This window comes from Olea europaea, chromosome 4 (genome assembly GCF_002742605.1).
Source record: "Olea europaea var. sylvestris chromosome 4, O_europaea_v1, whole genome shotgun sequence".
In the NCBI taxonomy this organism is placed as follows: domain Eukaryota; kingdom Viridiplantae; phylum Streptophyta; class Magnoliopsida; order Lamiales; family Oleaceae; genus Olea; species Olea europaea.
In genome coordinates, this window is record NC_036240.1 from 6,295,815 (window position 1) to 6,308,378 (window position 12,564).

A 12,564-nucleotide genomic window follows, 5' to 3' on the forward strand; every position below is an offset into this window, starting at 1 on the left:
AAAGATGAAAACGTAAAAGCTAGGACGTTCTCGTTCGATGTAACCAAAGCTGACCTTATATTTGATAAATTATATAAGGATAATCAGATAAAGCTAAGCGATAAACATAAATTGTCAAACCCTGAACAAATTAAGGGTAAAAAATATTGTAAGTGGCATAATGCATGGTCACATTTGACTAACAATTGCTTGGTTTTTCGCCATGTGTTACAGGATGCTATTAAATCAGGACGAATTACGTTCGATGATAAGAAGAAGATGGCATTGGACGAAAATTCTTTTCGCAGCCACTTGGAGTGAATATGGTGACGTCTGATTTCAAAAATAAGTTGTCAAAATTCAAATTGGTTATAGATGATGGAGAAAAAGACCCTGGACCACATTCCAGTGTTTTTGAACGTATTAAGGGAAGGGGCCAAAGAAGAATGAAGACGTCTTGTGTGTAAGATGTAAAAGAGAAGTGAGTGGGAATACGGAGAAATCAAGGATATGGCAGCATTCCCATCGCCCTATTCTCCTACCAAATGCTCAGCCTGGTAGAGGGCGAGGTACATCGTTCTACAAGGGACCGCCTTTTGAGAGGCAGTTCAGGCCAGTAGATAATGGGAGAACATTCAGGCCGCAACCTCGCCGACCAAATGTATGGCATTCGTTCCAGTATAATGCAGGAAAGGCAATACCCTTCGACGGGATTACTAGAACCCAACAAAGGCGTTTCCAACGAAATTATGGACAAATGATGAGACAACAACAGGGAGTGCTACGTCCTAAGGCGCCTAAATTACTCAAGGTAGCCAATCAAAATGTTCTCAAAGATAGTGAAGAGACTGGTACAGATGAATCAATGAAAGAGTTGTCAGAAACTTCTTTTGGGAGATCGAAGTTTGAGCGAGACAGAAAGGATGGAGAAGATCCAGATCAGCCCCTTACTATTCGGTTCGGTACGTTACCTTTTGTTGTGGCTAATAACTATTTACTAGTCAATGAGTTCAAGAATAAAGAGAAAGAAGAAGAAGAGAGAGAGGATAACGAAGGAGAAGCATGCGTGCTGGAATATGAAGAAGGCCAGACTTCTAGAGAGGCCTACAATGGTGAGGAAGATGGTGGTATGACAGACATTGAAGAGGAAATCGATCTGGAAGCAGAAAGGAGAAGTAGAGGAGTATCACACAATACTCTGTTGAAGCAACTACATCGAGAGGGAGTTCGTGAAGTAGATTTATTGGGAGAATCATCTGGGCTTTCTTTCGATTTTTACGTGCTGTACGGACCCCCAAAAGAAAGAAGAGAGTACCTCGTTCTGAAAAGTATGGATCGCCTCCAAGAATAATGCTTCCTCCCACAGGTTGGGTAACTGAAGAGGAAGAATCAGAAAACAGTAAAAAGGAAATTCAGGAGACAGATGCTCAGTGCGATATGCTGCATGTTGACTTCTCACAAAAGGATAACTCAACAGAGGACAAGCAGGAAGTAGAAATAAAGGCTGTCGAAAAGGTTATTTTTAAACGGCCAGCCATGAAATTGACTAAACACTTGAGGCCATTGTACGTTAAAACTCTAGTTAACGGCATACCTGTGGCAAAAGTGCTTGTCGATAATGGAGCAGCTATAAACACCATTCCATCTAGGATGATGAGGAAATTTGCAAAGACAGAAGGGGATATGATTTCAATAGAAGTCATCCTTACAAGTTTCAATGGAGGAGCAACTGCAGCTAAGGGAGTTATGCCATTGGACATAACTATAGGTACGACTACTAGGACCACAGTCTTCTTTGTAATAGATGGTCCTACTAGTTACAATGTGTTACTAGGGAGAGATTGGATACACGGAAGTCGTTGTATACCCTCATCGCTCCATCAATGCCTAGTTTTTTGAAATAACAAAGGTGGAGTAGAGGTAGTGCAGGCTGATCATAGGCCTTTTGTCGCAGAAGCAAACTCAATGGAAAAGTTCCTATACGAAGGAAACTATGGACCTGTCAGGGTAGTACGAGAGGGGAAGAAATTCAAATTGTCGCGCAGAGCGAAGAGCCATTTTCAGTGGACGCATTCACTAAAAAGTTCAGTCAGATGAGGCTAAATATAGTGGCCTTAGAAGAGCCAGTAATTGGCAAAAGAATAATTAAGGAGTCTTGAATGAGTTCTAAGCAACAAGAGCAAATGACCGATATTCAGGCCTTCAAAGCCAAATTAACGGCTTTCAATAAAGAATGCAAAGACACAGTGAAAGAAAAAGTAGCCTTGAAAATGCTGAAAGACAAATTAGCAGTATTCGAATTGGAACAAAAGTATTGGCCGAGAAGTAAATAAGGTGGATTGTTTAGAAGAAGAAATGCTTACAAGGGAGTTGGACGATGAAGTAATGCGGATCATCAAGCCTGGATACGCTCAAGCGCAAGCCCTCCGATTAAAGTAAATATTGGCAATGAAGGAGAAGATCGTCCAACATTCATCAGCCAGATGCTCGATCAAGAGGTTAGTGATAAATTAGTCGCTTTGTTAAAGGAGTATAAAGATTATTTTATTTGGGAATATGAACAAATGCCTGGTTTAGATAGAGACTTAGTGGAACATAGATTACCAACTAAGCCTAATTTTAAACCTCACAGGCAACCTCCCAGACGTTTTGCTCCTAATGTACTCCCTGAGATTAAAAAAGAGATAGAGCGATTATTAAAAGCAGGTTTTATTAGAACAGTCAGGTATGTCGAATGGTTGTCCAATATCGTGCCAGTACTAAAAAAGAATGGTAAACTAAGGGTGTGCATAGACTTTAGGAATTTAAATATAGCGATACCCAAAGATGAGTATCCAATGCCCACGGTAGATTCTTTAGTAGACTCAACTGTCGGACACGTCATGTATTCTTTTATGGATGGGTATTCAGGAACAATCAAATTTATATAGTTGAGGAGGACATACACAAAACTGCCTTTAGATGCCCTGGGTCTCTAAGATGTTTCGAATGGGTAGTCATGCCTTTCGGCCTGAAAAATGTAGGAGCAACTTATTAAAGGGCAATGAATTTGATTTTTCATGATATGATAGGCAAATTTGTTGAAGTGTATGTAGACGATATAGTGGTCAAATCCATTAAAGAAGATGACAATTTCGAACAGTTACGATGTTCATTTGAGCGAATGAAACAATATAAGTTAAAGTTGAATCCCTTGAAATGTGCATTTGGTGTAAATGCAGGAAACTTTCTTGGTTTCTTAGTACACAAAAGAGGGATTGAACTTGATAAAAATAAAGCGAATGCCATTCTAGAGGCCAAACCACCTAGCAACAAAAAAGAATTGCAAAGATTTCTAGGCCAAGTAAACTTTTTAAGACGCTTTATTTCTAACTGTGCAGGACGAACTAAAATCTTTTCGCCACTTTTAAAACTGAAAAATCAGAACGAATTCGTCTGGAAAGAAGAACATCAAAAGGCTTTTGAAAGCCTGAAAACATATTTATCAAGTCTACCAGTGTTGGTGTCACCAATCCAAGGACGGCCAATGAAAGTGTATGTATCGGCTGAAAAAGAATCAATAGTTGGAATGGTCGCGTAAGAAAACCAATTTGGTGAAGAGAGGGCGATTTACTACTTGAGTAGACGGTTAAAAAAATGTGAATGTAATTACTCTACTATCGAAAAATTATGTTTTGCATTATATTTCACATGTACAAAATTAAGGGCTTATTTACGGTCCGTAACCGTTTATTTGATTTCTAGAGTAAATTTGATTAAGTATATGTTCTCTCGCCCTATTTTACACCAAAGGGTAGGCCTTTGGACGTTGGCTTTATCAGAATTCGAAATATAATACATACCCCAAAAGGCAATCAAAAATCAGGCTTTGGCTAACTTTCTAGCCGATCATCTATGCCTTGACATGCTTGAAGAAATTGAATTAGAAATCAATTCGTTCGAGCTAAAACCTTGGGTGTTGTATTTCGATGGGTCAAAAATCTCTAAAGGTGTAGAAGTAGAAGTAGCATTGATAAATCCTTTAGAAATTTGCTACAAGTTCGCATTCACTTTGGATAGGATATGCACCAACAATCAGGCCGAATATGAAGCCTTAATCGTGGGCCTAGAACTAATGATAGATATGGGGGTAAAAAATGTAAACATTAGAGGCGATTCTCAATTGGTAATTCACCAACTGATTGGTGATTTTAAATGCCAAAGTGATTCCATCATGAGTTAATATGAAATCGCCCAAGAGTTATTAGAAGAATTCGACCAAGCAGAACTTTAGTGCTTTAATAGGATATATAATGACGTAGCAAATGAGTTAACCCAGATGGCCTCAGGGTACTCGAAGTTTTTAAATTGGAAGTCTACTTGTGAATATGGAACAATATTGCCCGTAATCCAAAGAGGGGCGAGAAGGATTGAACTTCATTGCATACAAGATGGAGATGCAATGGATTGAAGGGCAGAGATTAAGGAGTTCCATAAAGAACCTAATAAAAGAGATAGTAGAAAAATGAAGTTGCGTTTGCTAAACTATGCATTGATAGATGAAGAGTTGTTCAAGAAACGCTCTGATGGTATACTGCTAAAACGTGTAAGTTTGCAAGAAGTCAGGACGATCATGACTGAAGTGCACGAAGGGATATGTGGAGCTCATCAAACTGGCCAAAGAATGAGATGGTTAATTATTCGGAGCGGATATTTTTGGCCAAAGATGAGAGAATTATGCGTTCAGTATGCAAAAAGTTGTTTAGCATGCCAAAAGCATGGTCCAATACAAAGGGCGCCAACACGAGAGATATCACCTATTATTAAACCTTTGCCGTTCAAGGGTTGAGCGATAGACCCGATAGGGAAGATTTATCCCCCATCGTCCAAGCAACATACTTTTGTTATAGTTGCAACCGATTATTTCACTAAATGGGTAGAGGCGGTACCTTTAAAAGAGATCACCCAGAAGAATGTCATAGAATTTATCCGTGATCACATCATTTATAGATTTGAAATTCCACAAACTTTGATGGTAGATCATGGGACGTCTTTAAATGGGGATCAAATGAATAAATTCTTGAGCGAGTTTGGAGTTAAATTAGTAAACTCCACACCATATTACGCTTAATCCAACGGGCAAGCAGAATCTTCTAATAAGATTTTAAAAAATATCATAAGGAAAATGATAGATGAAAATGCCAGAAATTGGCACGAATGTCTGAACAAAGCCTTATGGGCTTACAGGACGTTGCTTCGATCAAGTACAAAAATTACTCCTTTCCAACTTACTTATGGACAGGAGGCCGTTTTGCCTATGGAAATCAACATGTGCAATAGATCAGAGTGTGTTTGCAACATAAGTTAAGTGATGATGAGTATACCGAATCACTAGTTCAAAACTTATTAGAGTTGGACGAATTAAAGTTAGACGTCCTAGATAGATTGCAAGTTCAAAAACGAAGAATTGCTAAATTTTATAATAAGAAAGTTATAGTCAAGTCGTTCAGTTTGGGCGAACTGGTTTAGAAAATAGTACTCCCTTTGGATAGCAAAAATCCAAAGTATGACAAATGGTCTCCCAATTGGGAAAGACCATATAAAGTGAATAACGTATTGCCTAATGAAGCCTATCATTTGGAAGATTTAGACGGCACCAAACACATGAGGTTCATTAATGGAAAATATTTGAAAAAGTATGTTCCTTTCTTATGGGAAAGTGAACAAATAAAAGCGTAACCAAATCGCATTGAACGATCGTAGAGTAAAAAGGGCCAGAGCGAAATACGTTCAAATAAATTCCTTTATTATAAATGTTCATTACAAAAACTGTAAAATACAAGATGCTAAATGCTCTATAAACTACGATTAAGAGCAAACTAATCTCCCGGTCGACCGCCGAATAAGAGGGTGTACTGACCTTGATTGCCGTCCTGATCGCACTGCTGCAGAGGCAAGTAGAGAGGCCGAGAAGCACTCTCAGCAAGCAGAAAGGAAGATAAAGCGCCCTCACATCGCCTTCCTAAATGCATCGCTGCAACGACAGGCAAGGAGGCTAAGAAGCACTCTCAGTAAGCAAGGTGGCCTGCAAGCACCCCAAAAATTGCCTTCCATCATTGAACTCCTTGTAGGAATGGAGACGATGGGAAGAACTTTGCTGCTGGCCAAAGAATTTTTTCTATATCTCCGATACCAAAGGTGACATCAAGAAAGATGGCAAAGTGGGCGGATCAGATGATCCATTTCCATGGAAAATGAAAGTTTTTGATTGATTGTAAAAATGTCAAGCAATGGCAGCAAATTGGTTTTTTGAAGAAGAAAATGGAAATGAAGATGGAAAGTATGAAGTATACGAGCATTTATAGGGAGGTAAAGGAGAAAAGACAGAATATAATGTGCATTTATAGTGGGGTGAAGGTGAAAAGACAGAATATGAGCAGCCATATTCGTGTCTAGTAAATGGGATTAAATGGCCCAAAATCGGGCAGAAATATCAAAAGAAAATGTGCAAAATTTTTAGCATAAAGCAGTTAAATGCCTGAGCGATTGACGATACGTCAATAAATACACAAGAGGCTAAAATATTATTCATTAACAATGATGGCTGCTGTTATATCAGTACAAAGGTTACAAAGGGAAAGTCAATACGGAATTATAAAAAGAAAAAGTTAAGGCATTATATGTCTTAATTACAATTCGCCCCATACCGAACGAATTCTTTCCCTAAGTTTCCCCCAGTCCTCGTTCTGTCAAGAAGAAGTGATGTTCAATTCAGCCACAACATCATCATCAACTTTTAACTTCTTGTACTGCTCGACTAAAGACTTAGTTCGCTCAATTCCTTGGAAGGCATTACGCTTTTTAGCAGCCATTCTCGCCTTGCAGTCGTCCATCTTGGCTTGAAGCTCCTTCATCTGAGCAGTCAAACTAGTCATCAAAGAGTCTTCAATCATGACTTCGGAAGAGATTTCTTTCAACTCGTCCTCAACTTTGTTGATCTCCAGAAGCAAAGACTCTTTTTCAGATACGGCGCGAAGATATTGAGTACTTTTGGCCTTCAGTTCAACATTCTTGGCCAACAAGGAGAGGACCTCGGAATGGATAACTTTCAACGTCGCTTTAAAATCAGCAGAAAAATTGAGCGACGGAAGTGTCAGTGCTTGCTCCAATTTCGCATTCAAATGCTCAAACTTATCCTTATACCTGATAGCACTAGCTTATCGATGTCCATATCCATGAAGGACACATACTCAAATATCGACTGCTTGAGGAACTTTATATCTTCCTCTGAAGAAGCAGAAGGACAACTGGATAAAGTGGGGCGAGATTTCTTGACTTGCCCCCAAGAAGTGAATAAGTCTTGAATGAAACGCACAATTTTATCAGCATCCTGCAAAGAAAATCGCCAATATTGAAAGTTTCCACTACACTAAACAAAGTGGAGGTAAAGGTGAAGCAAAGATTACCTCATCAGCAATCTTGGAAGATGGCATATCCCCAGCCAAATCTGCTACCTGTGGCTCCACCATTCGTGAGAACTTCCCTTGTCTAAGCGAGAAGACCTTGCCACAACGGGCAGACTCATGGGAACATCTGCAGAACTCAATAGGCAACAAATGAACACCAATAGCACAAGCAAAGGTAAAGCATCAAAAAACGAATTACGTTCTGCTTCGACATTTGGGGGGTCAACGCCCTGGGAAGAAGGTGGCTCGTCCATTGGTTGTGATGAAGATTCTGGGACTGAAGATTTCTCTTTAAGCGTAGTCCCTTCATCAGCTGGTTTGGACGAAGCAGCCCCAGTAGAGGATGATGGAGCAGGAGCTGCCAACACCAAAGCCTTCAAGGGAGAGGTTGAACTTTTCTGAGAAGTCCAAATAAACTATCAACACATGGAAAAGTTTCAAGTATGGAAAGGTATGCTTATGAATAAACCAATTTAATTACCTTCCTCCTGACGATGAGAGGGGTATCATCATTATCATCAGCATCATCCTCCAAAATGGGAGATGCTGAGGCTGGCCGTTTGCAGCTTAGGGCACTTTTGGCCGCAGTGGGCTTGGCAGGAAGAGAAGTCGATGGACGAGCAGGTTGTTTAGCATGAGCAGAAGAAGAGGGACTCCTAATGGACACAGGAGTGACCAAAACAGAAGAGGTGGAAGAAATGTTTGGCTGGTCTAGTGAATGGAAAGCACGATTGACATCAGTCGTAAATAATCTGCGCTTCACTGACGGCCAGAGTCGTTCAAAAAGGGGATGGATGGCACGGCTAGGATTGAAAGGGGCTAATGAAAAGTTGCTCGTTAAAAGGAGATTGCGAGTATTTATAGCCTCTGCCTCCGCCTTATTAATGGTGTGGAAGCGGTCTATCAAATTCTTTGAATAGCAAGGGGGAACAGGCCAAGTTTGGCCAAAACCAAGTTGGCGAGCAAAAAATTGGGGAGCATATATTTCTACCCCAACCGTGGCATTGGTCCCAGTCAAAATATCATGAAACAACTCCCTCCCGATCAAAAACTAAATCCAAACAAACAAGAAAGTGTTCACACTATCCAGAGTGGATGGAGGTTGCACATAATCTGGAGTCAAAAAGGGAGAAAAATGAAAGAAAGAAGGGATTGAATCCAAAGTATAAAAGAATGAAAAAATGTCCCTTCTGGACATATTTACAGGAGTCAGGGGCTCAATGGCTAGCCCATAGCAGCTAGCAGAAGGACTCGAAAAAGATGGAGCACCAAGAGATGGAAAATAGACTCTCAACCACATTTGAGCAAGCCAAAGAGGCCCATTGTCAGTGGGAGATGCACCATTCTTCAATTGGGATTGAAGAGAAGCCATGTCTCTATAGAGAGCAGCTAAAAAGAAAGAACATAAATTCAGAGGCCTACCACGTGCCAATTCATGCGCTATGGGTAAATAGCTCAGGGAGGGCTTTATGCTTGGCACACACAAAATGTATTTACAACGCCAAATCAGAAGAAAGGTCACTCGCTCAGTATGGGAAGACTCAGCGCTCGAGTGGTTATGAAGGGTTTGCAGGCTTGAATAAGACTTGGTGAGGCCTTTACCAAATTTTGGGGCGACACCAGAAATCAAAATACCAGGAAAAATGGTATCGTCCAAAGGTGACAGATTTACTAGGGCCCCAACGTCCCTTAAGGTAATGGACATGGGACCAAGAGGAAAAATAAAAGTATTATACTCAGAAGACCAAAAATTTAAAGCGATTGAAAAAAGTACTGGGTCAAAAATAGGGGGTTGAAGAGAGATTTTTAACAAATCAGAAATCCTAGTATTATCAAAAATTGCCTTAATAGGACCATGGTCCACAAGGCGAGCATGCCATCTACGAAAAACGACATCAGATTTAGGTTAAGTGCGAATACTTCTTTCGCGAAGTGGCCCCAGTGGCAAAGAATTTAGAAACGGAGGGCCCTGAGTACAAGGGAATAGCTGATCGACCGCCGCTTGTTCGATGGCCTTGGCATTGTTGAATAAAGGACCTAGGTAGAACTCACTGAGTTCGACATTGGCCGGTGCAAGGAAGTTCGGAGTTATATATGGCCGAGTAAAGAGTTTCTGAAAGTCTTCGGAAGTGAAGGAGTCACCAAACTGGGATTGTGAAGCAGCCATTAGGGACGAAATAGAGTTTTTCAGAGTTACGTAGCAGAGAAGCAAGGAAATGAACAGTAAATATTGCGAGAGAAGCGCGAAAAAATGAGGCGTGATTTAGTGGTGCAATGAAATAGCGTATTTGGGGGTTATAAGGGTTTGCAAACGTCGTATCTTTTCAGGCTATGGAAGAAAACAATGATTGAAATTCTTGGAAATTTCGAATGTTGCTGGGAAACACAAAGTGAATATGGCAAAAATTAATAATTGGTATTAATTCTGCCATATTGAGGGGTAATTGTTGACACACAAAAAGTTCAGCCCAAGTCGAATAACCCAAGGAATGAAGCCCAACTGGAAGATCCCCAAAAATCAAATAGCCCAAAGAACGAATCAATCAGATAATGCAGGATAAAGGCCCAAATAGGGAAGCCCATGAACGCGGTAATATCATCATCCAAGGTTGCAAGTCGTCCAAGATTTGAGCGAATGAATTGCCATGCAGTCGCCCAGAGCTGTGACCCTGCTTTCGTCCAAACATTCGAGTCGCCCAACATCTTAACAAACATAAGATGTTATGGTTACCCAAAAGTGCACTTAATAAAGCAGTTATTTGGTAGTCCTACCACGTCCCACGATTCAAGGAATTCAATTGAAGACGGTTGAACGACAAAAGTAATGGCAGCAATTAGAGAAGGCAGTTTCATGACAAGTTTGCCACTACAAGGAAAGTGGGTAGTTATAGAGCGATCAAGCAGTTTTTAAGCGGTTGATCACGAAAAGATCATCCAGGAAGTATAAAAAGAAGAAAAGACATAGAGCAAAAGACCCCGAATCAAACACTCTCAAATAGAGAATATGTAACTTTCAATTTCTTAGTTTATATTTAAACACTTCTTTTACAGTAACTCGTGTGCTTGCGTCCTTTGGAGGTATTATGTTTTTATTTTTCAATTGTAAAGTCATCGCCAATAAAAACATCCCTTTTTGGAACTTTGTCTCAAAATGTTTGTTCCTTACACAATCGTTTGATCCCTTTTTAATTGTTAGCGACTAACCCGAGCGAAACAATCTTGGGTCTTCTTCTTCTTTATCATTTAGTGAAATTAGTTGCATGAATATGATGATGGCACGGCATTTTGCCAGTCCTAACTCAGAATCAATAAATTGTAGTAGTTGGGTATTCCTCTTTACCCCCTTCGTAACATGGTGAATTGAATGCAATTACTTTATTCCAATTATTTTATTAAGAAAATTTGTTACAAAATATGGGTGCAACCGTGCAGATAATGCGAGTATTGAATGGGGGTAGGCCAACCCTCTCCTAGTCTATTCTTGGTGTAGAAATAAGTGGTAATCCCTCGTTTCCAGGACAGCTAACGACAAATTTTCGGGGGTAGAAAATAAAAAATGAATAAAATAATTCACACTTTATCATATTACAAATATATAGGGCCTGTTTGGACTCGATTTTTTCACTCAAAAAATTAATTTTTTGACCGTTATTTCACTATTTTAGCCGTCATATTTGACTTCTTTTCTCACAGGTGGATCCCACTTTTCTCTTAACGGTCAAAAAATCAATTCTCAAAATCATTCCAAAAAGCGATTCATGCTTTGGATTTTATTGTTTGTACAGAAATATCTATCATTTTTATGTATAAGTAGTGTAATTTGACAAATATATATCATTGGTTATTTCAAGAATGATAGAAAATAATAAGTACATTAAGCGTAATTTGACAAATATATATCATTGGTTATTTCAAGAATGATAGAAAATAATAAGTACATTAAAATGCTTGCAGTAATTTATCTCTTTCTCTTTTTGTATTTTTATTTTATTTTTCAAATATAATTTAAATTTTAAAAACACAAATTAAAAAACTTAAAAAATATATATATAATAGTTGAAGTGGATTCGAGATGGGGATTGTGATCCAATCCTCCGTCCCTCTTGGAATTTTCAAGAGGTGAGTTCAAAAAAGAGCAAGAATAAAATATTTTTCATTTGCTTATTAATTTTTTTAATATTATTAGGATCCGTTTGATTGTAAAGATGGAATTTTGGTGGAAAAAAACGAATTGAAGGGAATTGAATTGTCTATAATTTGTTTGTTTTAGTGGGAATTGCCAATTAATAGTGTTTGATTTGTATAATTTTTCACTTGAAAAATTTTAAAATAAAAATATTTTTTAGTGTTCGTTCCGCTTTATTTTTCATGAAAATTGTCAATTTAAGGGATATTCACTTCTACAATTGTTTTTAGAATTTTTTTTCCATTACTAAAAAAAAAAAAAAAGATCCAAATATTATTTATATTTTGGTGTTCGTTTGACTTTGTATTACATGAAAATTGTCAATTTAAAGGATATTCTCTTTTATAATCGTTCCTAGCATTGTTCTCATTGCTAAAAAAAAAAGGGTGGAGAATTGATTTTCCTTGTTTTCATGGAAAATGCAACAGGTGAGGTATAAAATGGAAAAGAAATTGTCTAGAAAATTTTACACATCACATACTACAAAAAGTTGGAAAATGATTTTTTTATGGAAACTGTACCATAGCAATTGGAACCTTAATGATTTGAGAATCAAAGTAGATGATGTACCATCTCTATCTTAAATAGAACGAACATTTAATGTGCCCCCGGGGCACTTCTCCACTAATAAAGGACGGGCTCTGTCAAACCTGGCAGATCAGAGGTCGTGAGCTCGATTCATAGGGCTCTTGGAAGGCAAGGATTTCTTGGAAGGCAAGAGAAATTTTAGAAGGCAAGGATTATTCTTGGAAGGTAAGGTGCAAACTTGGATTGGCTTGCTTGGCACTTTGGCAGATCAGGTGGGGAGAGCTCGGACCCTGACTAGTTGAGGCACATCCCGCGATTAACTGGACTGTGTGAAGAGGGGCCGGATCACAAACTCAAGGATTAGTCAAGAATTGGATACCTTGTAAAAAAAAAAAAAAAAAAAAAATTTAATGTTACCATCATGAC

At 38.8% G+C, this 12,564-nt stretch overlaps 1 protein-coding gene across 1 annotated transcript in view; it reads left to right on the top strand.

Moving 5' to 3' along the window:
• The first annotated feature begins 11,496 nt into the window (after positions 1-11,496).
• The window catches only part of LOC111392868 (oleoyl-acyl carrier protein thioesterase, chloroplastic-like), an 8,172-nt gene continuing 7,104 nt past the window's right edge, over positions 11,497-12,564 (top strand). The window contains exon 1 of the mRNA XM_023018273.1: positions 11,497-11,543. Within this exon, the coding sequence (XP_022874041.1) occupies positions 11,497-11,543 (47 nt within the window). The remainder of the gene's footprint in view (positions 11,544-12,564) is intronic.